The sequence below is a fragment of the Carcharodon carcharias genome, chromosome 8 (genome assembly GCF_017639515.1).
Source record: "Carcharodon carcharias isolate sCarCar2 chromosome 8, sCarCar2.pri, whole genome shotgun sequence".
NCBI lineage: Eukaryota > Metazoa > Chordata > Chondrichthyes > Lamniformes > Lamnidae > Carcharodon > Carcharodon carcharias.
The window spans coordinates 153,744,160-153,770,565 of NC_054474.1; the positions used below are offsets into that span (position 1 = coordinate 153,744,160).

Sequence of the window (26,406 nt, forward strand, 5' to 3'; positions counted from 1 at the left end):
TAATTAGTCTCCAGGTAAAGGCTCATCTGAATTCCTTATTGGATATACTGGCGACTATCTTATACTTATGATCCTGTTTTGGACTCCCCACAAGTGGGAACAGACACCTTTGTCTACCAATTCTGGGAAATGGTTCGGCATCTGAAGTGCTGACCTTTGCACTCATCACAGAAACTCACTGACTCAAGTATCTTGAGTATTCTCTGTTTTTTTGTCACTGAGAAAATGTCTGTTGTCTTGCAATTTTCCAACACTGGCATTGTAATGGGATAGCAGCTACTAATCTCATCACCACGGTAACTGTATGGCGAATACAGTTCAGGAGAAAAATACCACGATTACTGCAAAACAAATAAGCAAGGTGAATTCATTGTAGTTGCACTATGTAGCTGAAGGAGAATTTATTCACAGCTACAAATCTGCCTGCATTTGGCTAAATAGAAAACTCAAAAGAATTAAATTACTGTGGGTTTGTTTGGATAAATTTCCCAGCGGTTTCTCCAGGGCATTTATCATCAACAAGGTCATTCATACGTGGCAGCTATTTACACAACAGCTTGACAACTACTACAGGAAAATGAGCATAATTCAGAACAAGACATGACCAAACCAGCAAAAACCATGCACAATGCTATACTACAGTACTTAATTTATCAGAATAGGAAAGGACATTATCAATCAACTGTGGTTATCAGTTCATTCAAATCAATAATCTTTGTGAAACATATTGTGTATCCCTCTTTTGGATGAGATGTTAAGTCAAAGGCCCGGCTGCTCTCCAGGTGAACATAAGGGAACCCACGGCAACATTGCAAAGAGCAGGAGATCGAGTTCTCCCTACTATCCCAATCAATATCTAAAAGCAGAAAATATGGTCATTATCATATTGCTGTTTATGGGAGTTTGCTGTGTGTAAATTGGCTGCCGCATTTCCTACATTACAACAGTGACTACAATTCAAAAAGTACTTCATTGACTGTAAAGTGCTGAGGCATGGAGGGTGTGAAAGGCGTTATATAAATATAAGTAGTTGTTTGGTAGTACAGAACTTGAGCATTGCTGAAAAATTACATTTTGAAGTTTTTCATCTTGCACTCAAGACAATCGCAAGAATATCAATGTCAGGGGAAGCAACAACTTTATACTGTATGAGAAGAGAGTGCTGATTGGATGACAAGTGGACACTGATTGGTAGAGGCATGGAGAATGCAACAGTTAATGGTGACTGATAGTTAACTGCCAAACACTGTGTGAAATTTTAAAGCAAGCAGCTTGACCATGATTGGTCAAGGCATTGCCCTGAGGAATGAGTCAGCAAATGGCTGTCACTTATTTGGTTTGGCTGAAAAAGGCGCAATGTGTGAACACGTTCTTCCTGTCTGCAAAGAACAGGATCCTGTGTATTAATATATGTAGCTTCCAGTACATGCAAATGATACACTATGATCAAGATTGACAATCTTAAATTGGTTGTCAGCGTAATTTTTAGCACACTAAGGACTATTTAGCAAACGTTATCCAATCACAGAATCACATTGATGTTGGACACTATTTTGAGTTTTGCAAGCACAGGCTGATTGGGTACAGTCTGTACCTGGCCTGTTGCGAACAGTTGAAGGGACATGTTGTTTGATATGATCCGTGAGTCTTTGGGACATGCGGTCACCTACTTAGCATCACACTAGCACTGAAATTCACATACCACATTACTCATTTGTGTGATAGGCAGAACATCTTTTTGGCTTGATAACAGCATCCTGTTAGTGGCGAATACCACTCATGTTGTTGCTGCACAGTAGCAGCGTGAAACAATTAGCTTCACCTGTTGCTCAAATTTTTCAGCAACAATGAAATGGAGTAGTCAAATGAACACCCTTTCCTTGACATACTAGTTGAAAAAACTGCTGGGGGTTCTCTTCCACGGTCTGCCACAAGCCTACCTTCACTGGTCAACACACACATTGGGATTCTTACAGTTCCACGGATACAAACATATGAATTAGGAGGAGTGGACCACTTGGCCCCAAAAGCCTGCTCCGCCATTCAATAAGATCATGGCTGATCTGATTGTAACGTCAGCCCCACATTCCCGCCTACCCCCGATAACCTTTCACCCTTCTGTTAATCAAGGATCTATCCTGTGCTATAAGATTGGCCTTATCAGCAACCTCATAAGTAGGGTCCAAGCCATTTGGTCACCATGCAAGCTTGATGCTGAAATTGGGCTCATCAAAGACGTCCTGCTGGATAATGGCTAACCTGATCAGATCATTTCATGTTGTATATCATGCAAACTCATGAACAAGCCTAAGCCATCACTTTCAGCCCAGAAAAGTGCCCAGTCTACCTCAGATTACTCTGGAAGGGCAAGGTACCTAAAAAAAATTTGAACAACAGGTGAAGCTAGCTGTTTCACGCTGCTACTATGCAGTAGCAACAAGAGTGGTATTCTCCATTAACAGGATGCTGCCGTCAAGCCTAAAAGACGTTCTGCCTATCACACAAATGAGTAATGTGGTTTATGAATTTCAGTGCCAGTGTGATGCTAGGTATGTAGGCCGTACATTATTCCTTTTTGAAAAGGGAGGAGACACTGTAGCAGGCTCAAGGAGCCAAATGACCTACTTCCGTTCCCATTTCTTATGGAGCCAAATTTTCACTCCTTGCATTATTCAATCCCCCAGCCTATTAGAATCGCTGCTCTCTCAGGTGTATGTTTTGAAGAAGAGCATGTAGTTATCCCGAGTGCTCCGGTTAACATGTATCCCACATTCTTAACAATTGGCGTTCTTAATAAAAAATAGGTTGTTATGTGGTTATGATGACATCTCTGTTTCTGGGAGCTTGCCGCATAAAACAGGCTTCTGCAATTCCTACTTCACAATAGTGGACTACACGTTAAAAGTATTTAATTCTCCCATAGAGCTTTACAGCCAATGTGAAAGGTGCTGTATATGTGCACGCCTTTCTTTTACAAAGTCAGCACTCAAGTCACCTCCTTTCAAGGAACAAAATTGCACATATCTTATTCATAACCTACTAGAGAAAAGCCTTGTCCTCTAGTTAAATAGACAAGGGTTTTTTTCTGCTTTCGTAAATGACTGGTTTACAGGGATTGTACACATTTCAAGCTCATCAAACAACACCTTTTGTAAACCATTAGGCACTTAGCATGCACCATTATTTCACCCATCTAAATATTTCCAACTGACTCATTTTCTAATCAGAATGAATATTGATCCCACTCTGTCAATTATTACAGGAGTCTCCAAAATCGCAGCAGAATTTTTTTTTTTTTTAAATTTGTTCATGGGATGTGAGTGTCACTGGATAGGCCCATCTCTAACTGCCCTCGAGAAGGTGGTGGTGAGTTGCCTTCTTGAACCGCTGCAGTCCATGTGGTGTAGGTACACCCACAGTGCTGTTAGGGATGGAGTTCCAGGATTTTGACCCAGTGACAGCAAAGGAATGGCAATATATTTCTAAGTCAAGATGGTGTGTGACTTGGAGGGGAACTTCCAGGTGATGGTATTCCCATCAGTCTGCTACCCTTATCCTTCTCAGTGTTAGAGGTCATGAGTTTGGAAGGTGCTGTTGAAGGAGTTTTGGTGAGTTGCTGCAGTGCATCTTGTAGATGGTGCACACTGCTGCCACCGTTCATTGATGGTGGTAGGAGTGAATATTGACGGTGGGGGTGCCAATCAAGCAGGCTGCTTTATCCTGGATGCTGTCGAACTTCTTAAGTGTTGTTGGAGTTGCACTCATCCAGGCAAGTGGAGAGTATTCAATCACACTCCTGACTTGTGCCTTGTAGATGGTGGACAGGCTTTAGGGAGTCAGGAGGTGAGTTATTCTCCACAGAATTCCCAACCTCTGACCTGCTCTTGCAGCCACATGGCTAGTCCAGTTCAGTTTCTGGTCAATGATAATCCCCAGGGTATTGATGGTAGGGGATTCAGTGATGGTAATGTCATTGAATGTGAGTAGGAGATGGTTAGATTCTCTCTTGTTGGAGATAGTCATTGTCTGGCACTTGTGCAGCCTGAATGTTGCTTGCTACTTATCAGCCCAAGCCTGAATGTTGTCCAGGTCTTGTTGCATATGGGCATGGAAACTACAGCCCATTATCCCAATTCTAGCAGGATTATTTCACCATCAAGAGGAAGATATTTGCAAAATATAAAGCATTCATGTATAATCAATCTTTACTAATTTTCATTCTATTCTATTTTCACTATCTTTACATCAATCTTTACTAATTTTCATTCGATTCATTTCTGATTAGGACTTGTGATGCCACAAAATGCAATATTTTCTAATCCCCAGGCTACCTCCTCAAATTAAACTGCCCATCCTAGTTTGGCATTACCTGCTTATTTGACCTGTTATTTGAAGCAAAGCTGTTAAATGGAAATTAGAAACAATTGATTGAGCGAGTGATAATCAGTAGCTTCCCTGGTCAAATGGGGAAACCATCACCTGTAAATTTCCCTCCCAGTCATGCACCACCTTGACTTGGAAATATATCCTGCAGCAGCTGGTAGAATTTAAATTCACTTAATAAAATCTGGAATTGAAGGTTAGTCTCAGTAATGATAACCATGAAACTATCGTCGATTGCCATTAAAAACCCCATGTGGTTCACTAATGTCCTTTAGGGAAGGAAATCTGGTAACTTGTGTAACTTAACTGGTCTGGCCTGCATGTGACTCCAGACCCACAGCAATGTGGTTGTCTTTTAACTGCCCTCTGAAGTGGCCTAGCAAGCTACTCAGTTCAAGGGCAATTGGGAAAGGGCAACAAATGCTGTCCTTGCCAGAGACGCCCACAGCCCATGAAAGAATCAAAGGGAAAAAAAAGAAAAATATTGGGGTTCCTTCACTATCACTGGGTTAAAATCCTGAAACACCCTAACTAACAGAGCTGTGAGTGTTCCTGCACCACATGGACTGCAGCAGCTTAAGGTGATGGTTGACCATCATCTTCTCAAGAGCAATTAGGGATGGGCAGTAAATGATGGCCTTGCCTGGTATGTTCACATTCTATGAATAAGTAAAGAAAAACATGCTTTGTCCTAGCCCAAGAGTGCAACATAAGTGCTCCACTGCCAACGAAGCCTAGCTCAGGATGTGCAACTGGTGTGATCCATGTTTAAACCAGAGACTTTTCTGGACTATGTATTTCATTCATGCACCACTGAACCATCAGAGGTGAAAGCTTAACATTCAGCTCAAGGCCAAAAATAACAGAAAAGCTATTTGGATTTATAATTTTTGAATGAATATTCAACATCATTGAACAGTTTTGTTATCACGATACTGAGCGATGTGTGCTGATGAAACACATTTTCTAATTTGCAAAACAGTTCAGTTTTTTGCTAATGTTAAATAAATAAATTAAAATAAGGAATTTCAGAGAAATTTATGTACTAAAATGTTTAGAATGTGAAACTTGTTACCAGAGGGAGTAGTTGAAGCAAAAAGCTTTGAAGGGGATGTTAGATAAGCACATCAAGGAGAAAGGAGGAGGACATTTTGATGGGGTTTGATTAATAGGGGTAGGAGGTGGTTTGCATGGAGAATAAACACTGACATAGACTAGTTAGGTGAGTGGCCTGTCTCTGTGCTGTAAACTCAATGTAACTTGTTGGCAAAATTGTACCACATCTTTCTAAATCATTCCAAAGGAACAGGAAACACTGAAAAATAAAGTAATATGTTTAATTTTTGTTAAAAACATGTTCTCACTTTGTGCCTCCTCTCCCTTCCCCTCTCTGCTCCTCAAAGGCTCTGTGGTACAGATCCACAGACATTTTGAAAAAAAGTTGTACATATTTTTCATGATTTTCTCCCAGTAATGTACTGCGGACTCTCGTACAACTCTGGGGGTTTGGCAACTCTAACTTCCACCACTATGCTTTACTACAACAGTCATGACAACATGTTGGAGAAACTCTTTCACCCCAAGGTCTGGAGTTCCCTCCCTAAATTTCTCCGCCTTTCTCTGCTCCTTTAAAACACTCCTCAAATCCTACACCTTAAACCAAGCTTTTGGCCACTTGTCCTAATGTCTCCTTTTGGTTTTTTATTGTCTGATTATGCTTTTGAGAACCAAGGGACTTTTTTGTGTTAAAGCAAGTTGCTGTTATAAATTTAAAGAATGCGATGACCAATATTCCTGCTAAGCTCACAAAGCTGTGTGGCAGCATAGCAGCTGGAAATTGCCGTCGAGACCTTACTCCATGATAAAGACTCCCAAGCGAGGCCACTGCGAGAAAGTTGAAAAGGAACCTGTGCTGAAAAAAAATGCCCGTGCACGACAAATACATTTCAAAAGGGTGCGTGAGTAATGACCCAAATGAAGTCCTTCAAAATGCGGCTTAACTGTTTCAAACACACTCCCAAAAGGTTGAGAACATACATGAAAGCGAGGGTTACTGGTCAAATTTGTGCTTTTATGTTTAAAACAGAGCCGCATGCATCGAGCGAATGACAACATCAGCCTAATGCATAAATTAGATTCCAGGTACAAGCCAGAAATTGCGCAACCACAGCGCTCAAGTTTCCTACAGATCCCTTGCCTTCAGCATTTTGTAATGTTGCCCAGGTTATTCTAATATCCCCCATTTTATGAATGCATTCATATAGTAAACTGGATGCTCACTTACTGTGGAAATCAGATTCCTTTTCCTCATTAAACTGTGTTTTACATTGCTTCCCTTTATTGCAGCTGGACTCTGTGCTTTTACTAAAGCTTGAAACAAAAGGCAACTTACACTTGAAAAGTAGTAAAATCCTGCCTGAAAGCAGCTGGTCTTTTCCTGCCCACGAATATCATATGCATGCTCAGGACATTTGATTTAACCATACAAACACTGGGAACATTGACTGCTACAGAGCAATCAATACTGCCGGGGACATCCTGCATTTTTATTAAAACTCCCGACTGTATTAGTCCCTAGTGCATTGTCCCAAATATCAATGCATTTATATCCAACAAGCATTAGCATCATTTGCATTCGACTAAAAGTGACACTGAATAACCAAGGTCTAGAGATATATTTATTTCATACTGACTGCTGAAAACATGGGGGGAGCAAGACTGCACACAAAGTGAGGAATGTGGTGGTGAATATTAATATTTCTCACATACAAACCTTTTACAAAATGACTGCAACGTGAAGCAGAACTTAAAATGGCTGGAAACTAAGGGACTCTTTCCGATAGACTTTGCTTAGCTTGTCAAACCACTTATGGCATGCAAATGAAGATTATAACACCTGGCTCGAATTAAACTAAAGAGAAAGACACCTTCACCATTATGGACCAATATTCATGTATTTGGATTCAACTGGTGTGTGATTGAAGAAAAAGGTCCTGTGAAAACAGAATAATCTAACTTATCACCTTGTGCATCTAACATCTTATTTTCTAAAAGCAAACACAGCTCTGAACATAATGCTTGATAAATCAATGTAGAACTTAGAAATCATAAAGACCTCAGTTAATTCTACAAGAAAAATCAATCATAAGCAAGAGTATTACCCATGCAATAAAGGTAGCAATGAACACGTGAGAATAGGTATCGATACACTGCAGTTGGATGCCTACTTACCTTGAGGATATCCTCCTTGTTGTTAATCTCTGACTCTCATTGCTAGGAAACAAAGCCATGAAGTCATCAGCTTGTCTACCTTTTACCACAGAAATGTAGCAGTCAGTGCAATAAGTCAGCTGGTCTCAGCTCCAGCAGTTACCCCCAGCTGTTAGCAGTCTCGCTCATGCATTCACGATGCACGGTCGGCACACCAAGTAATAGACGTAGGTAACAAATAGAGAAAGCCGCACCCCACTGTTTCTGACATCATCTTGAACAAAGCCCCCTCCCTCCCCCTTCCACCGGGAGGTCAGTGGGAGAGAAAATTAACCATTCAGGCAAAAATCCAACCTCCTGCCACTTGGTCTCAAAAGATCGATGAGCATTTGATCTTTCTCCTCTCACACTTGGAGCAGCCTTTTTGAATGCTGGCTGCTCAGTCAGCCGAACACAATTCATTAATTAGCCAGTTATCAGTCTTTGTTGTTCTGCATGTGTATTCTACATAAACAAAAGCAATTACAGGGAGAACGCTGCAAGAAGCAAACCAGCCACAGGTTTCTCGCTGAAAACTCAGTCACAAGTCAATAACCCTACACCAGGTACACTTCAGGAGTTCCCCTTTGCAGCCCGTTTGAATTATAGGTTTCAGAGTACAGAAATAAAACTCCTGTCTGAGAATGCGAAACTCACCACTGCAGGGAGTATTTGGGGCAAATAGAATAGACGCATATTTTAAGGGCAAGCTGGATAAACATACGAGGGAGAAAGAAACAGAAGCTATTTCTTTCTTTGTGCTGATAAAATGAAATGAAGCAGGCTGGGAGGAGGTTTGTCTTAAGTATTAACACCAGCATAGATCAGTTGGGCTGAATAGTCTGATTACGTAGGATATATGGCACAGAAACAGGCTATTTAGCCCAACCAGCTCCACTCGAGCCTCCCCCCATCTTTTCTCATCCAAATCAACCATCATAACCTCTATACCCTTCTCTATTCTTGTCTAGTTCCCCTTAGAGACATCTATGCTATTTGCTTCAACCACTTATACTGCACCAAGTTCCACATACTCAGCACTCCAAGTAAAAAAAAGCTCCTTCCAAATTCTCTATTGGTTTTCTTGGTGACTACCTTATACTGATGGCTTCCCCACAAAATGAAACATTCTCCCTGTATCCACTTTACCAAAACCTATCATTTTAAAGACCTTTACAAGGTCACGCCTCAGCTTTCTTTTTTTAAGACAGAGATCAGCATGTCAAGGTTTTCCTGACATGAATACCCACACATTTCTGGTATCATCCTTGTAAGTCTTCTCTGCATGCTGCTCTCCAGTGCCTCTACATCCTGCTCATAATATGGCGACCAGGACTGCACACAGTATTCTATGTCTTTCAACGGTGCAGTTGTTTGGTGAGGGGGAAAGGGTTGGGGAGGAGGCGCAGGTGAGGGAAGTTGCATGCTATTGGTGGTTTATACTCCAAATCTTGATACACTCACGGAGACCTCTGCCTTGAACTTCTGAGAAACTGCATCAATTGCTCTGAACTTGAGAGGCTGCTTCCTGTAGCTGCATACTCCAGAACTGAGGATAGTCTCAAAATAAAGGGGTCCGCCATTTACAACTAAAAATTGAGGGGAAATTTCTTCACTCAGAGGGTTGTGAATCGTTGGCAGAGAGGGTGGTGAATGCTCAGTTGTTGAGTATATTGGAGATGGAGATGATAGATTTTTTTGGGCACTAAGGGGATCATGGGATAGGGGAAAAGAGCAGAAAAGTGGAGTTGAGGTGGAAGACCAGCCATGATCTTACTGAATGGCGAAGCAGGCTCAAGCAACTGCAAACCTACTCCTGTTCCTATTTCTTGTGTTTTATGCGAAATGAAGACATTGCAGAAAATGTATTTCCTTAGTTAATTAACCAAAAAATGAGGAGTTAAGTCAACAATACAGAAATACAAACATGGATAGAAATGTGGTACCATCTGGTTTCCCAAAGATGCTGTGCGAACTCCATCGCTCCCCCCCCACCCTACACCCAATTTGCACCCATCACTCCAGGGTACACCAATCCTGGTTTGAAAGTGCATGATGTAATGTGCATGAGTTTGGAATGCAAATGTTAGCCAAATGGTACTTAGGGTTACAGAACCAAGGTGGGTAAGTGGAGTTAATATAAAAAGATCAGCAATGATCTAATTGAATGGCAGAACTGAGAACAAATGTTTTCATTTTATATAATAACAGAATGTACAGCACAGAAACAGGCCATTCAGCCCAACTGGTCCACCCTTCACACAGGCCTCCACCTTTTTGTTTAACCTATCAAAACATCCTTCTAATCCTTTCTCCTTCATGTTTATCTCGCTTCTCTTTAAATGTATTTATGCTAATCACCTTAAGTGCATGCCAATTACACACATACTCACTTGTATCTATCCATACCATAGCTGAACCAACAATTGACAGAACAGACAAGTTAGTATCTAGGGTGCAAAGCCTTCTACTGATCAAAAACAGGCATAGTAATACAATCAGAAAAAGAGCTGGAAGGAGATGTAGACCTCTATGTCTAAAAACTGATGAACCAGAACTAAGTCCGGACTGAAGTTACATGTTAGATCATGACAGTCAAATAGCGGACACACGGATTAAGAAACAAAGAACTTTAAGTAGTTGAAAAAGTGGAGGCCTATGGAAATAGGAACACAAGAAACGGGAGAAGGCCATAAAATGTCTCAAATCAACTCCACCATTCAATTAGACTACAGCTAATTTGTATCTGAGCTCCATTTACCCACCTTTGCTCCATTTCTTCTGATATCCTTCCCCAACAAAAGTCTAGCAATCTCAATTTTGCGAGCTGCAATGATCCCCAGGGTCCACAGCCCCAGAGGAAAATAGTCGCAGATTTCCACTACTCTTCGTGTTAAAAGTATATCATGATTTTGCTCACAAGTGGCCTGGGTCCAATTTTAATATTGTCTCTCTTTGCTCTGGATTCCCCTACCAGCTGTAATAGTTTCTCAGTACCTACCCAACAGGAACAACAGTAGCCATTTAGATCCTCAAGCCTATTCCGCCCTCTAATGAGATTGTGCCTGATCTGCCACATAAATCCATCTCCTCACCTTTTCCCCATATCCCTTAATATTCTTGGATAACAAAAATCTATCAAACTCAGTTTTAAAGCAAATGCTCTTTACATTTCAAACACCATTAAATTTTCTAATGCAAGAATTCAGACACTTGGTATTCATGGAGAGGTTGTAAACCGGATTCAAAATTGGCTGTGTGGGAGAAGACAGAGAGTGGTAGTGGATGATTGCTTCTCAGACTGGAGGTCTGTGACCAGTGGTGTGCCTCAGGGTTCTGTGCTGGGACCATTGTTGCTTGTTGTCTATATCAATGATTTGGATGATAATGTGGTAAATTGGATCAGCAAGTTTGCTGATGACACTAAGATTGGAGGCATTGTGGACAGCAAGGAAGGCTTTCAAAGCTTGCAGAGGGATCTGGACCAACTGAAAAAATGGGCCAGAAAATGGCAGATGGAATTTAATGCAGAAAAGTGTGAGGTGTTGCATTTTGGAAGGACAAACCAAGGTAGGACATACACAGTAAATGGTAGGGCACTGAGGAGTGCGGAGGAACAAAGGGATCTGGGAGTTCAGATACATAATTCCATGAAATTGGTGTCACAGGCAGACAGGGTTGTAAAGAAAGCTTCTGGCATACTGGCCTTCATAAATCAAAGTATTGAGTATAGGAGTTGGGATGTTATGGTGAGGTTGTATAAGACATTGGTGAGGCCAACTTTGGAGTAGTGTGTGCAGTTCTGGTTGCCTAACTACAGGAAGGATATCAGTAAGATTGAGAGACTGCAGAGAAGATTTACTAGGATGCTGCCAGGTCTTAAGGAGTTGAGTTACAGGGAAAAATTAAACAGGTTAGGACTTTATTCCTTGGAGCGTAGAAGGATGATGGGAGATTTGATAGAAGTTTACAAAATTATGAGGGGTATAGACAGAGTAAATTCGAGTAGGCTCTTTCCACTTAGATTAGGAGAGATAAACACGAGAGGACATGGCTTTAGGGTGAAAGGGAAAGGTTTAGGGGGAACATTAGGGGGAACTTCTTCACTCAGAGAGTGGTGAGAGTGTGGAACAAGCTGCCATTTGACGTGGTAAATGCGGGCTCACTCTTAAGTTTTAAGAATAAGTTGGATAGATACATGGATGAGAGAGGTCTGGAGGGTTATGGACTGGGTGCAGGTCAATGGGATTTGCAGAATAATATTTTGGCACAGACTAGAAGGGCCAAATGGCCCGTTTTCTGTGCTGTAGTATTTTATGGTTCTATGGTTCTAAGAAATTGAAGGAGGTGGGAACCCTGAGGGACATATATGAAAACGAAAATGTTGCGACACCCAGCTCCACCTCACCCCCACCTCTCTCAAGCCCTCTAAATTACCTGGTTCCTTGCCCAAAAATCCAATATTGGAATGATATTTCTGCCCATCCACTAAGTATTAGAAAGGTTGCAGCTATTGTCTTTAATCCCCATCACAAAATCTGTTTGCTAGCACTGACCTCTCTGACAACTGTCTGAGGCTGAACCAGACTGTTCACCACCTCAGTATTTTACTTGATCTGGAGATGAGCTACCAAGCGCATATCTGTGCCATTAATAAGGCCGCCTATTTACAGCTACATAACATTGCTTGACTCTGCCTTGGCCTCAGCTCAAATGCTACCAAATCCATTTCTATGCCATCATTATCCCTAGACTTGAATATTTCAACACGTTTCTAGTTGGCCTCCCATTATCCATAAATTTAAGGTCATGCAAAATTCTGCTAACTGTATCCTAACTCACAACAGATCTGTTCACTCCTCTGCTCACTGACCTAATTAGTTCTATATTTTCTTCAAAATGTTCATCTTTGTTTTCAAATGTCTTCATGATCTTGCTCCTTCCCAACTCTCTAATCTCCTCTAGCATTGCTAGCCTCCATCGGGCTACATAAAATATACAGCACAGAAACAGGCTATTCAACTCAACCAGTCCATGCCAGTGTTTATGCTCCACTTGAGCCTCCTCCCATCTTGCCTCGTCTAAATCTATCATCATAGCCATCTGTTCCCTTCTCCCTCAAATGCTTGCCTAGCTTCCCCTTAAATGCATCTATACTATTCACTTCAATCACTCCCTGTGGTAGTGAGTTCCACCTTCCCACCACTCTTTGGATAAAGAAGTTTCTTCTGGCGTTCCCTACTGGGTTTCTTATATTGACGGCCTTTAGTTAAGCTCTTCCCCGCAGGAGGAAACATTGTCTCTGTATCCACCCTGTCAAAGACTTTCATCATTTTAAAGACTTCTATTAGGTTACCCCTCAACCTTCTTTTTTCAAGACAAAAGAGGCCAAGCCTGTTCATCCTTTCCCGATATATACAATCTTGCATTTCTGGTATCATCCTTGTAAATCTTCCTTTCACCCTCTATATCTCTTTTATAATATGGCAACTAGAACTGCACACAGTACTCTAAAAGTGGTCTAACCAAGGCTTGATGCAGGTTCAGCAAAACTTCCCTACTTTCCAATCCTATCCCTCGAGAAATAAAACCTAGTGCTTGGTTTGCTTTTTATTAAATGGCCTTGCTAACCTGTGGTGTAACTGTTAGTGATGGTATATCTGAAAACATTTTCGTGTGGGCCTAAACTGGACAGCTCTTTCAAAGATCTGGCACAAGCCTGTTTAGATACTTATATGCAGGTATTTGTTTTGCTTCTCGAAGTAAGCTGCTGTAACCATATGGTGTCAGCTCTAACCTACTAAACAAGAAGTGAGCTAAAACTAAGCTTTCTTACAGGAAGCCACATGCTGGGAAAAAAACCTTTCGTAGAATAGAACTTTATTTCTGTTCCAAAGGCTGCCTTAAAATATTCAGATCGAAACCATATCTTACTGTGAATGTGACTTGGTTTGTCATCCTATGATGGATCATTCAATATTTTTCTTACTGGGAACAGCAGCATTTACCACTTGGGTACCACAATTTTATATAAAGAGTGTCAAGGGTCTATGAAAATGCTGTGCACCAACAGGCAACAATTCAATTACCGCAACAAGTCATTGTGCAATCGATGAAGGCACAGGCATTCATGGAATAGTGCATAAGAAACACAAATCAAGGCTGTCCCATTTATAGTTAGAGCAGTGAAAACAGTTGCAAAAATCAGTGTTAACTGGAGTTGACAACATTCTGGCATTAATGACGACATGGTGCGCAAAGATATTACAATAGCCTATCACTTCACAACGCTGAATTATAATAGAAAATATGCATAACACTGTATACTGCACAAGGCTAGGAAGCTAAAAAAGCACCAGGTTACATAATAGAATTAGAGTGAATATTGTACTTAAGTTTATGATCGATTCTACATAATGGTTCATAACAAGCACGAGAACATAACCTGGTGCATGATTAAACCAGTGTGGGAGGGAAAGAGAGAGAGGGGAAAGAGGACAGAGAAGATATGAAGTGCAAAACACAATGTGCCTCAGGAGGAGGGGCCATATTAAACCAGCATACAACCTGTCTGTAATCAGATCCAAAATGGTGCACAAATTTATGGGGTCCACAAAAAAAAATTAACTAATGTTTACTGAGCAACACAAAACTAACACTGGTTTCCGAAATTCCATTGAGCTGTGTACAATGCCACATAGGCAGGTGTTTCCTAAACATTTAATTATATAAATAGCCCAGCTTGGTCTGTTCCCTACCAAAAGAATCTCATGTTTATTTACGTTACCTTTTCTGTAGAACTGAAATAGTACCTTGGTGTTTTACCATTGCTATTGCAAGGTCAGCATGCTTTTATAACCTGCTCAAAGTTTTGAGCACTTCACTGCATAAAATCACAGTTATGTAAAATACTGATTGTAAAATACAATAGATTGATAATAACTGATCATTTATCATGATAACAAATTTCTCCTTGGCTGACCAGGGACTATCATTGGTGGAAAGAAGTCATCAAGTTGTCCATGGCCAAAGAGGATACATATTTCAACTCAGGGGAGACGGTAAACCAGTGATAAACTTGTTAGCATTCCCGACCAAGAACATTGCAAGCAAAATAGTGGGGAAAGGATAGGGGTTAAGCACATGGTAAGCAAAGTGATGCGGATGTGAGGTGAGGGAAGGCACTCCTCACACACTTAAAATACATTAAGCACAAGGTAGAGAGGATACACTCAGTGGCTTACTATGGATTACAATGGATTGTGACCTTTAAGTTTCTCAGTGATAGGGGAAAGAAAAAGGTGCATTTCTCAGGTTGTATAACATAGAATGAATCATATTGCATTTTTTGACATCAAAAGGTTTCATTAACTCAGCAAGGCTCCCTTGACAGCACCTTCCAAACCCACAACCTCTACCACCTAGAAGGACAAGGGCAGCAGATGCATGGGAACACCACCACCTACAAGTTCCCCTCCAAGCTACAAACCATCCTGACTTGGAAATATATCACCGTTCCTTCACTGTTGCTGGGTCAAAATCCTGGAACTCCCTCCCTAACAGCACTGTGGGTGTACCTACACCACAGGGACTGCGACGGTTCAAGGCAGCTCACCACCTTGTCAAAGGCAACTCAGGATGGGCAATAAATACTGGCCTAGACGCCAATGCCCACATCCCATAAAAGAATTTTAAAAATGGGTCATGGGCGACTTCTAGTAATTGATGTCTGCCATGAACAAAATAAGTTGGTCAATTTGATGAATTACTTTCATGATCAGTTGACGTTATTTATTGACAAACATTTTCTCTACAAATTTTGCTTGAAGTTCATAATGGATTCTCCCAGCCCTGCTGACCGAGAAGGCATTTAACAGTCCTTTGCCAATGCACCATTAAGAATGATTAAAACAAGCCAATTACAAGTTTGTTGCTGCATGATAAATTAAAATAAGCTGATTTGATGTTTAAAAAAAAGCTTTTGAGACTTCATTTGAACTTAACAAAACAGCATTTTAAGAAGTTACATGCTTCCCAGTTTCTTGGTTTGCTAGAATCTCCTGACTATTTCATGGAAACATTGTGTTGGGTACAAGGTTATGGTGATAAAACAGACAAGTCATTATCTTTGATGCCAGAACAGTGACTCCTGAAACACACAAATCATGATGCAGAATTTTCTTTCAAAAAGGTCACATAGCCTACTATTCACGTTATAGAATTATAAAAATCATATAACATTGAATGAGGCCATTTGGCCAATCATGCTTGTGCTGGCTCTTTGCAAGAACTATCCAATTAATCCCTCCCCTTTTCCCCACAACTCTAAATTTCACCGTTCCAAGTACTTATCCAATTCACCTACTATCGAATATACTTTTATCCTGCTTTCAGGCAGTGCATTCCATATCATTACAATCTGCCAAGTAAAAGCTATTCTCATTTCACCTCTGCTTCTTTTGCCAATTATCTTAAATCTGTGCCGCTACTTGAGAACCTTTCAACTAGTAGAAATAATTTCTCCCTATTTACAATCAAAACCCATCATAATTTTGAACACCTCTATTAAATCTCCTTTTATACATCTCTACTCTAAGGAGAATAACTCCAGATTCTCCAGTGTCTCCACTAGTCAGACATGGTCATTTGAAGGTCTACAAGGACATTTCAGAGTTTTTATGAATTATACACAAGTAGGAGTTGGGAGGAAGCAAACAGGATTTTTGCTTCAGGTTGTTACTCAGTAATTTCTACTGGAAGTATGTGTCTGTGCTTCCTTCAGACGAGAACAGGCTTGTGTTGGGCTTTTGTGCCCTCCCACCCACCGTTGTGAAATGGCTCATCAAAACTTGCTGTCCAGGTTTACACAAAGAATTCCCAGTCAGGTGGGGCATCCATGGAAGAATAAGCCAGTGAGTCAATGCCTTCAGGAGGGGAGGTGAGAGAATAGGGGGTGGGTGAGCAGGCAGAAACAATCAGTGCTGAATTCAACCGCTTACAGCATTAATTGCGTAAGATAGCAAGTGGAGGCAGAGAAATAATCAGTTAGTTTTGCAATCTCTCACCCAGCATAATCTGTGGTTCCAAAAGGCTCATACAACAAGGACCCGGCACTTACCGATTACGAGGCGAACACCCTCTCTCCCAGTTTGCCATCTCAGCTTCAAACAAGACTGGTCCATTCATCACCATCCCATTTGCATGTGCTGCAGAGAAAACAGAACCTATTTATGAGGAACTCTGTTCAGATTATGGACAAAGTGCCTATCAATATCACTGTGTCAGCCAATGAGTTAGAAGTGGGCAGCAACCATGGCAGGACTCGCAGCAAACAGTCTACTTAAAAAAAGAGTATCTCAGAACTACAACAAACAATTCATGAGTGAAACTACAGCGATGTCTCCCTATAAAATAAGTGTTAATTCTCCAGGAAAATCAGTGATTGGAGAATAGTTACATAATACAAATTCTGTGTGCAAAATCGATCCCGATTGCATGCAGCAGCGAGATCTGCAGGCGTAATAGATGGGGGAAAATTACCCAATCATCTCCATTCTGGGTGGGTGCAGTGGTGTCACTATAGGCAGCTGTTTATGGGTCCCGTAGGAGCATTACACATTGAAGAGAAACAGCGGTGAACTGTTAAAGAGCACTTACTCTCTTACCAGAAGCTGCCTGAATGCTGTGCTTCTTGGATCAATGCCAGATTCAGAAAGTCATGCAATCTATTTTGGCAAGTGAACAATTTTCAGTTGCACAGGTTCCACAATCCCATCCAAGCCACAGACAATTTCAAAGTAAAAAATAGTTCCGCAATCTGTGTGGTGTCAATTTTACCAACTGTACCATCCAAAATCAAATTGCAACGCCAATTTTTCTGGGGAAACATTCCCCTCTAAACTGATAACCCACTGCAATGAGATTCTTGCACTAAACCTTTACTCGAGAAGAAAGCTTAAAGTTTGTTATTTCGCAACTGTCCTTGTAGAATCTTATAGCATAGAATAAGGTCAGTTTGACTCAGTGCTCCTGTGTCAACTCTTTGAAAGAGTTATCCAATTAGCCCCACTACCCCACTCTTTCCCCTTTTTTTTATCCCCATCATGGTCTTAACAAATTCACATCCTAAAAATTCCTATTCAATCTGTTTCCACACTCCTTTCAGTCATGACATTCAGGTCATAATAAATCACTACCTTAAAAATCTCTTCCTCATTCCACCTCTGGCTTTTTTCCCAACTGACCACAAGGTGAAGGAAATTGTCAAAATTTGGAAAGCCATGAATCTAGAAACTCTCAGCTGCCTTTGGATAAGGTGAGCAGAGATCCTTGATTTTGGACCAAAGAAAGGCATTATAATTTGGGGGTTTTTAAGTTAAATATTTTATTTGGGTTCACAGGAGCACCAATCACTTCTTTAAGCAGACCTTGTTTCCCCAATAGTCTGGAGTGTGCCTTTACCTGCTCAGTATCTGGGTACATTGGCATGTAAGCCACTTCATCTTCAATGGGTGAATTAAATTTATAACTCCATCACACACATGATTCTAAACTAATAGACATTTATATAATCAAGAACGGGTAAGAGCATTTGGTGCAAATAAAACCCCCACAATATTTACAATCAATGCACACTTTACTCTCAATCTATTGAAACAGTAAAGATGCTTTTCCCTGAGTAATTTATAAACACACAGTCATAGTTGCTCTCGTCTTAGATGGTAAAACTTACAATGGCATCATTTACTTTAAGCAGTTCCTCTGCTGGCTTCAGACTATCTACTGATCGTGTTGCCCAGAGCCCTGTACGAGGTCAGACTTTGAACCACAGAGCTACCCATCGAAGTCACATCAAATACTTGCCTCCAGACACTCAGCATCTCACTTCAGAGCCAAAGCAAGCCAAGATTGTTCAGGCTCAGGGTAGTGTAGCAGTGATGCACATTCAACTAGTTTTCTTTATAAATGCGTTCTTATGAAGTGAGCATTGCTGGCAAGGCCAGAATTTATTGCCGATCCTTGATCATCCTTCAGCAGCTGGTGGTGAGCCACCTTCTTGAGCCACTGCGGTTGTGCAGTTCAGGTACACCCATGTGCTGTTGGGGGAGGAAGTTTCACAGTTCTAAGACAGCCAATTACAGTGCAGCAGCAGAGTGATCAAACATGATCTTTTGCTGCTGTTCACGACAGTGCAGCAGGACGGAGAAGGAAACATTTATCCTTGGATTGATACCCGGAAAAAAGTTACGTGAACAAGGCCATTTTCCATGAAGTTACACAGTTGCGTCCAATTGATTATCGAGAAAGATATGAAGATGTTGGCATGTTTCCTGTTACGTTCAGTGCCAAAGAATGAGTTAGGGCTCCCACTCAGATGTTGAATTGTAAATTCCAGAAGCAAGACCAAGAGATGAACCTGAATAAAACGCTGAGTAAATTAGAATTTGAGAAGGCCATTAACATACAGGATCCATGGTTTTATAAATACCTAAATTCAGATCAAAGGCAAGGAAGTTATGAATCACTGGTTAGGCCTCAGCTGGAATTGTGCATTCAGTTCTGGGCATCACATTCTAAGAAGGATACCGGTGGGTCAAAATCCTGGAACTCCCTTCCTAACAGCATTGTGGGTATACCCACACCACAGGGACTGCAGCAGTCCAAGAAGGCAGCTCACCACCACCTTCTGAAGGGCAACAAGGGATGGACAATAAATGTTGGCCCGGCCAGCGAAGCCCACATCCCGTGAATGCATAAAAATAATGATTTCCCAGATGGAAATTCCCAGGGATGAGGGGCTTCAGTTATATGGAGTGCTGAGATTGTTATCTTTTGAGGAAAGAACATTAAGTGGAGGTTCAATAGAGAAGTTCAAAATTACGAGGTGTTTTGACGAATCAGGTAGGGAGAAATTGTTTCTACTGGCATTATCGAGAGGGCACAGCTTTAACGTAATTGGCAAATAAACAAGAGAGGAGATGGAGAATATTTTACTTTTAAACACAGCCATCTGGAACGCACCCCCTGAAAGGATTGTGGCAGCAATGTCAAAGGTAATCTTCAAAACAGAATTAAATACTTGAAAAGAAAATAGTTGCAGGGATATGGAGGAAGAGCAAAGGATTGGAACTAATTGTACAGCTCTTTTAAAGAGTCACAATGATCTGAATGTCTTCCTGCTATGCTGTATAATTCCATTAGCTCTGAAGTGCCTGCTGGGACATCGGAACAAAGGATAAAAGCAGTGTGCCATTCAGTCCCTTGAGCCTGCTCCACCATTCAATTAGGTCATGGCTAATCTTCTACCTCAACATTATTTCCTGCACTATCTAGAAATCTATCGATCTCCGTCTTGAATATAATCAATGACTGAGTCCCTCCACAACCCTTTGGGGTAGAGTATTCCAACAATTTACCACCTTCTGTGTCCTAAAGGCCTACCTCTTCTTCTGAGCCTGTGACCCCTGGTTCTAGCACCACCCCCCCACCCCCCACCAAAATCAGGGGAAACATCCTTCCTGCATCTATTCTATCGAACTCTGTAAGAATTTTGTATGTTCCAATGAGATCACCTCTCATTCTTCTAAACTCGAGATGATTTCAGCCCATGCTGGAAATTCTGTGCTAAACTTGAGGGCTATGGCACCTGAACTTCATGCAGCAAAAAGCCCACCCAAGCCATTAATAAACCATTGCCAAATGTTGGATTTAATCATCTGAGATTGATGGATTTCTTGACTTCCCACCTGCATGCATCTTACATTTCTTCTCCACAAAATTAGCCAATTTATGACAATTATTTTCAGATTTATGCAAATCATTCTAGCTGAAAACAAAAAACATCAAATAAAAGTTAACCTAGGCACACAGCTATTAGTATTTCTTTTCCTAACAATAGGAACATAGGAAAGTGCTGGAATCGTTGTGCATCAATACAAAAAGGCATCTGCAGGCACCAGTTCCCTACATTCCAGCAATGATGATTCTTCAAAAGTCCTTCATTGGCCACAAAGCAATTTGGGGTGTCCTGGGGTCATGAAAGTGCCAACAGAAATGCAAATCTTTTCTCATTTCACATTGAGTGCAGAATGCCAGTGCATAACCAGCAATCATGCCTTTTTCAACTTTAAATCTCAAGGGCCAAAACACATACTACAACAGAAAGCTCAAAAAAAATCAATGAATGTGAAACAATGTGGCTCGGTGCCCAATGCTGAGGATTAATTACATTCAGAAGCAATTAAGTAGATGGAATAAATGCTGACAGATGGATTTGAACATGAACAAATGGAAGGCAATACAAGAAACGTGGGGAGATAATGAATTTGTGCCCATTAGTAAAGATAGGAAGGAAGAAAGAAAAAATTATGGTACAACTATCGACTACACACTCAATGATCATCAATGCGGCTAATTAAGACTAGAATGTATTTTAATTCACTGCTCATGGCTTGAGTGGTGCAGCACGTGGACAGTCAAGATCCAGGCAAAGCTAATTTGGAAAGCATGGGGATAATTGTTCCAGGATGCGCAGATGTAAAGTCATTTTAAGCCAAACAGAAGAACACAGGTGATAGGGGCAGTAGGCCATTCAGTCCCTCAAGCCTGCTCTGCCATTCAACTGGATCATGGTTAAGCTTCTATGTCAACACCATTTTCCTGCATTATCTTTAATATCTAGAAATCTATCGACCTCTGTCTTGAACATACTCAATGAGTGAGTCTCCACAGCCTTCTGGGGTAGAGGATTCCAAAGATTCACCACCCTGGGTGAAAAAGTTCCTCCTCATCTCAGTCCTAAATGGCCTACCTCTTATTCTGAAACTGTGTCCCATGATTCTAGAACCCCCAGCCAGGGGAAACATTCTTCCTGCATCTACCCTGTAAAGCCCTGTAAGAACCTTGTATGTTCCAATGAGATCACATCTCATTCTTCTAAATTCTGGAGAATACGGGCCCAGTCTCCTCAATGCCTCCTCACAGGACAAACCTCTCATCCCAGAGATCCCAGGTGAACCTTCATTGCACTCTCTCATGTAGTATAAGGGTATCTGGCATAACAAGGGTTAATGTGGGACTGGGTACAGTACTGCCCACAGTGTCATGTAAACAGGCACATGATCTGAGACCAGAGAGAGTTGTGGACTGGATAAAGACCTGTGTGGAACCAAGCATGGAGTTAACTCCTGGCTTGGACTATACCCTGTATATGTGCACATAGTTAATCAATGTTATCAATAAACATTTGACATTTAACCATACAAGACTCAGAACATCTCCATGAGAGACCTACTGAATATGGCAAATATATCCTTCCTTAGGTAAGGAGGCCAAAGCTGGACACAATACTCCAGGTGCAGTCTCATTAAGGTACTATACATCTTCAACAAGGCTTCCTTATCCTGTACTCAAATCCTCTTGCAATAAAGGCTAACATTGCTTGCTGCACCTGCATGTTCGCTTTCAGTGCCTCATGAACAAGAATACCCAGATCCCTTTGGACATCAACACTTCCCAATATCTCACCATTTAAGAAATACTCTGCATTTCTGTTTTTCTGACCAAAGTGGATAACTTCACATTATCCCTCATTTATTCCAGATGCCATGTTCGTGTCCACTTATTTGTCTAAATCCCCTTGAAGCCTCTTCACCTCCTCCTCACCACTCTCATTCCCATCTAGTTTTGTGTCATCAGCAAACTTAGAAGTATTACATTTGGTCCCCACATCAAAATCATCAAAGAATGTGAACAGCTGGGGCTTCAGCACTGATCCTTGCAATATCCCACTAGTCAAACTGAGAATGATCCATTTATTCCTATTCTGTTTCTGTCTGTTACCAATTCTCAATCCATGCCACTATATTACCCCCTTTCCTACGTGCTCTAATTTTGCTTAATAACCTCCTGTGAGGGGCCTTAGCATGGTTGGATCATCTTTCCTGCTGGGTTTTTGTGCCTCAAAGGAATATAAATTTGTTACAAACCATGTATTAAATCTTTAAATGCTAGCATTGCATGTCTACCATCGTACCTTTTAATGGAGTTTCCCAATCTACCACTGTCGTGAAGCTTTTAATGTATATATTTTGGAAAATATTTTTCTTTTAAAATTGAGGTTTGGTCTTTGGGTATGTCTTAATTGGATTAAAGCCAGCTAATCTGGACACTTTGATGTACTAATTTGAGATGTAAACAGAGATAGTGTGCATTTGCATTTTTTGAAAAGAGCATTCAAGAAGCGGGGTGAAAATTGATGCCTTTCTAACAGCTACCAAGCCATAGGTTTATAAAAACAAAATACTGCGGATGCTGGAAATCCAAAACAAAAACAGAATTACCTGGAAAAACTCAGCAGGTCTGGCAGCATCGGCGGAGAAGAAAAGAGTTGACGTTTCGAGTCCTCATGATCCTTCAACAGAACTGTTCTGTTCTGTTGAAAGGTCATGAGGACTCGAAACGTCAACTCTTTTCTTCTCCGCCGATGCTGCCAGACCTGCTGAGTTTTTCCAAGCCATATGTTTATATTACTAATAAAATTGGCATTATGAAAGGGGTTTCATTGTTAAAAGGTGTTCAAAGAGGTTGTTGATACAATGAGAATTAACATTCAATGGGGCTGGTAGGTATAACTTCAGTAGTTTTCGGGCTTGCAAGCAGAGGCATTGTAAGATCAAAAGGCAGCTGCAAGCCTCCAACTGGCTCCAAAGTGGAAAGAACCTCATTTTGAATTTGTAAGGTAAAAATGCTTTGACTGGTGTTTTGGTTAAGTCTATGGGTTGCTGTTGCCTTAATGGAGATTAGTTTGGGAATTTGTTAAAAGTTATGATAATAGTAATTTGCAGCCATGTGTATATATTTTAACCTTTGTAAATAAATAAAATGTTTCATTTAGCTTAATGTAAAACCTCAAGAACTAATGGTCTGATTCCTGAATTTAGAGTCACATCTCAAACATAACACTGAAAATTATTGATTATGACAGTTGTTTAAAGTTTCCCTCTGGGATTTTTAAATAACTCTGCTTTACCAACTACATTGGCATAACAACACAGCCAACTTGCCCATCATACCTTCATAGTTTCCTCTGTTCAGATTGAAGACCCTGGTTTCAGATTGAAGTACATTATTTTCAAAAATAATGTAAAATTAACATTATATCCATCATTCTGTTTTTTAAATTTCCTTTACAATCCTCACAGATGCATTTAGGGGGAAACTAGATAAACACAAAAAGAAGAAAGAAATAGAAGGCTATGCTGATCAGGTTAGGTAAAGAGAACTTGGAGGAGGTTGATGTGAAGCATAAATACTGGTGTGGACCAGTTGGTTCAAATGGCGTTTCAGTGCTGTACATTCTTTATAATTCTTTATCCACAACTATAATGGAAATTGTGACTAAAAACCTGTCACTGAAGAGGAAACAGAGATGGGATGTGTGCATGCTGGATGGCTAGAATGTAGCTTGGATAGAAGACTTGTGTGGTTCAATGTTGAAACAACCACAATCTATTCAAAAAATACGCTTTCACCTTGTTTTACCAATTTACCACAGTTATAGTTCTCCACTATCTCCTCTCCCACAGGGGTTAACTCTTTACTGGGATAGAACCTCACAAATACCAATCTCTGTCCATTATCTTAGCCCAAGTGGTCTTTATTCATCTATAAGTTTGGGTATTGAGCAAACTATATATCAGTGAGGATATCACAGTTAACCCAGCTCCTGTCCTCCTTCCAGTAAGGGTCACCGAATAGCAATAATAAATGGTAACAGTGGCTAAATTTCACTTTCTTGGTCCAAGGCTGTCCACTATAAAGTTAGTGAGTGGTCCAACACAGAATCAATCGGACATATAACACGAGACCTGGTTGTTCCGTGTGGCTGAGTTACTCACTGCAGCCTCAGGAAGCTTCCACCCCAAGTTGTCTGATTGCAGACCAGCTGTGTGTGGCAATTAAACATTAAGTTAATTAATGATAATTCCCAGACACTTGAAATAAAACCCCAAGAGAATTGCCATAGCTAATGCTAGCTGTCAGTGATGGACAGAGAGCAATTATTTATTTTCAGAATAGGGAAAGCAAGGGAGAAATTGACAAATGTGAAAATAATTTGTAGATGGATTTGTGGTTTAATATGAATGAAATACATAGATTGTATGCAAGTCTAGGTAGAAGGCAGACAACAATACAGCTTTGTAGTCAGTGTATCATAGACCCTAGCTTTGAATGCCCATAACAAGTTAAGATTTGATGCCGAACTACTCCTGGAAAACATGAAATGCATTGCAGCAAAACTTATAGGTCCCTCTCATTTATCAAAAAGGTGCTTTCTGATCTATTCTAATAATCCCCACCCTTACAGTCCTGTGCCTCTCCAAACATTATTCCCTTCTCAACTAAACACAAAAACTAATTCTTGACCGATTTCCATGTTGCCTACTGCACAATTTCTTCTCCCTTCCCTGGCACAACAGTGCATATAGTATTTTGTGAAGTGCAGGGTACATTTCAGGCATCACATGTGCAAATCTGGGTCGCAGACAAACCAGGAAAAGAAGACAGCCATCCTTTCCTGTTGTTTTGTGAGAAATTTACCCAGCAATACTTCCGAATTGGCATTAATTACCAAATGGCATTGAACCCCCTAACATGCTTATTTACAATAAGATGATCCATCCTTAATGATCTCGGGCAGCTTGCTCACAGTTCCCATTAGTAGCAGGATAATTGCTGTGATATGGTTTATTGCTTCTGTCTTATAAATCAGACTTACTGTGAGCAATGCTACGGGAGATACATTAGTCAGTATGGAAAATAACATTTTACATTTACTCTCAGAATATGGGCATCCATGGCTGCCCTGAGGAAGTGGGCATGGATCTTCTTGAACCACTAGATGTGGATGAATACAACAGAGTGACTTACGGGGCCACATCAGAGAGTATTAAAAGTTAACCACATTGCTGTGGAATTGGAGTTACCTATTGGCCAGACTGAGTAAGGATGACAGGCTTCTTTCCAAAGAGATTACTAGTGAACCTGTGAGTTTCTACAACAATCTGACAGCTTTTTGATCACTTTTACTCCTTCCAGATTTTTAGACCAGGTTCAAATTCTCAAACCGACAGGGTTAGATGACACCAAGAGAAAACTTTTTTTTTAATGCAACAAATGGTTAGGATCTGGAATGTACTGCATGACAGTGTGGTGGAGACAGATTCAACTGTACCTTTCTAAAGGTAATTAGATAATTATCTGAAGAGAAAAAAATTGCAAGGCTACAGGGAAAAGGCAGAGGAGTGAGACAAGGAGAGTTGCTGTTGCAGAGAGCCAGCACGGACACCAAGGGCTGAATGGCCTCCTTCTGCGCTGTAACCATTCTATGATTCTATGAACTCACACTATATGGATTATTAGCCCAGGCCTCTGGATTATAAGTCCAATAATGTGAATACTACACCACCGTCCCAATCAAAGAACAGTATACAATTGGAGGAGAACTTCACAGTATCAGTGGCATAGTAGTATTGTCACAGGACTGGTGTTCCAGAGACCCAGGGTAATGCTCTGGGGACCTGGGTTCAAACCCCACCATGGTAGATGGTGAAATTTGTACAAAATAAAAATCTGGAATTAAAAGTCTGATGATGATCATGAAACCATTGCTGATTGTTGTAAAAGCCCATCTGGTTCACTAATGTCCTTGAGGGAAGGAAATCTGCCGTCCTTACCTGGTCTGGCCCACATGTGACTCCAGACCCACAGCAA

The 26,406-nt window shown here is 40.8% G+C and overlaps 1 protein-coding gene across 2 annotated transcripts in view; it reads right to left on the reverse strand.

The window, feature by feature from the left end:
* The window catches only part of gpsm1b (G protein signaling modulator 1b), a 248,555-nt gene that overhangs the window by 211,905 nt on the left and 10,244 nt on the right, over window positions 1–26,406 (reverse strand). For both annotated transcript variants that reach the window (XM_041194228.1, XM_041194230.1), the window contains exon 2: window positions 16,751–16,838. In XM_041194228.1, the coding sequence (XP_041050162.1) occupies window positions 16,751–16,838 (88 nt within the window). The remainder of the gene's footprint in view (window positions 1–16,750; window positions 16,839–26,406) is intronic.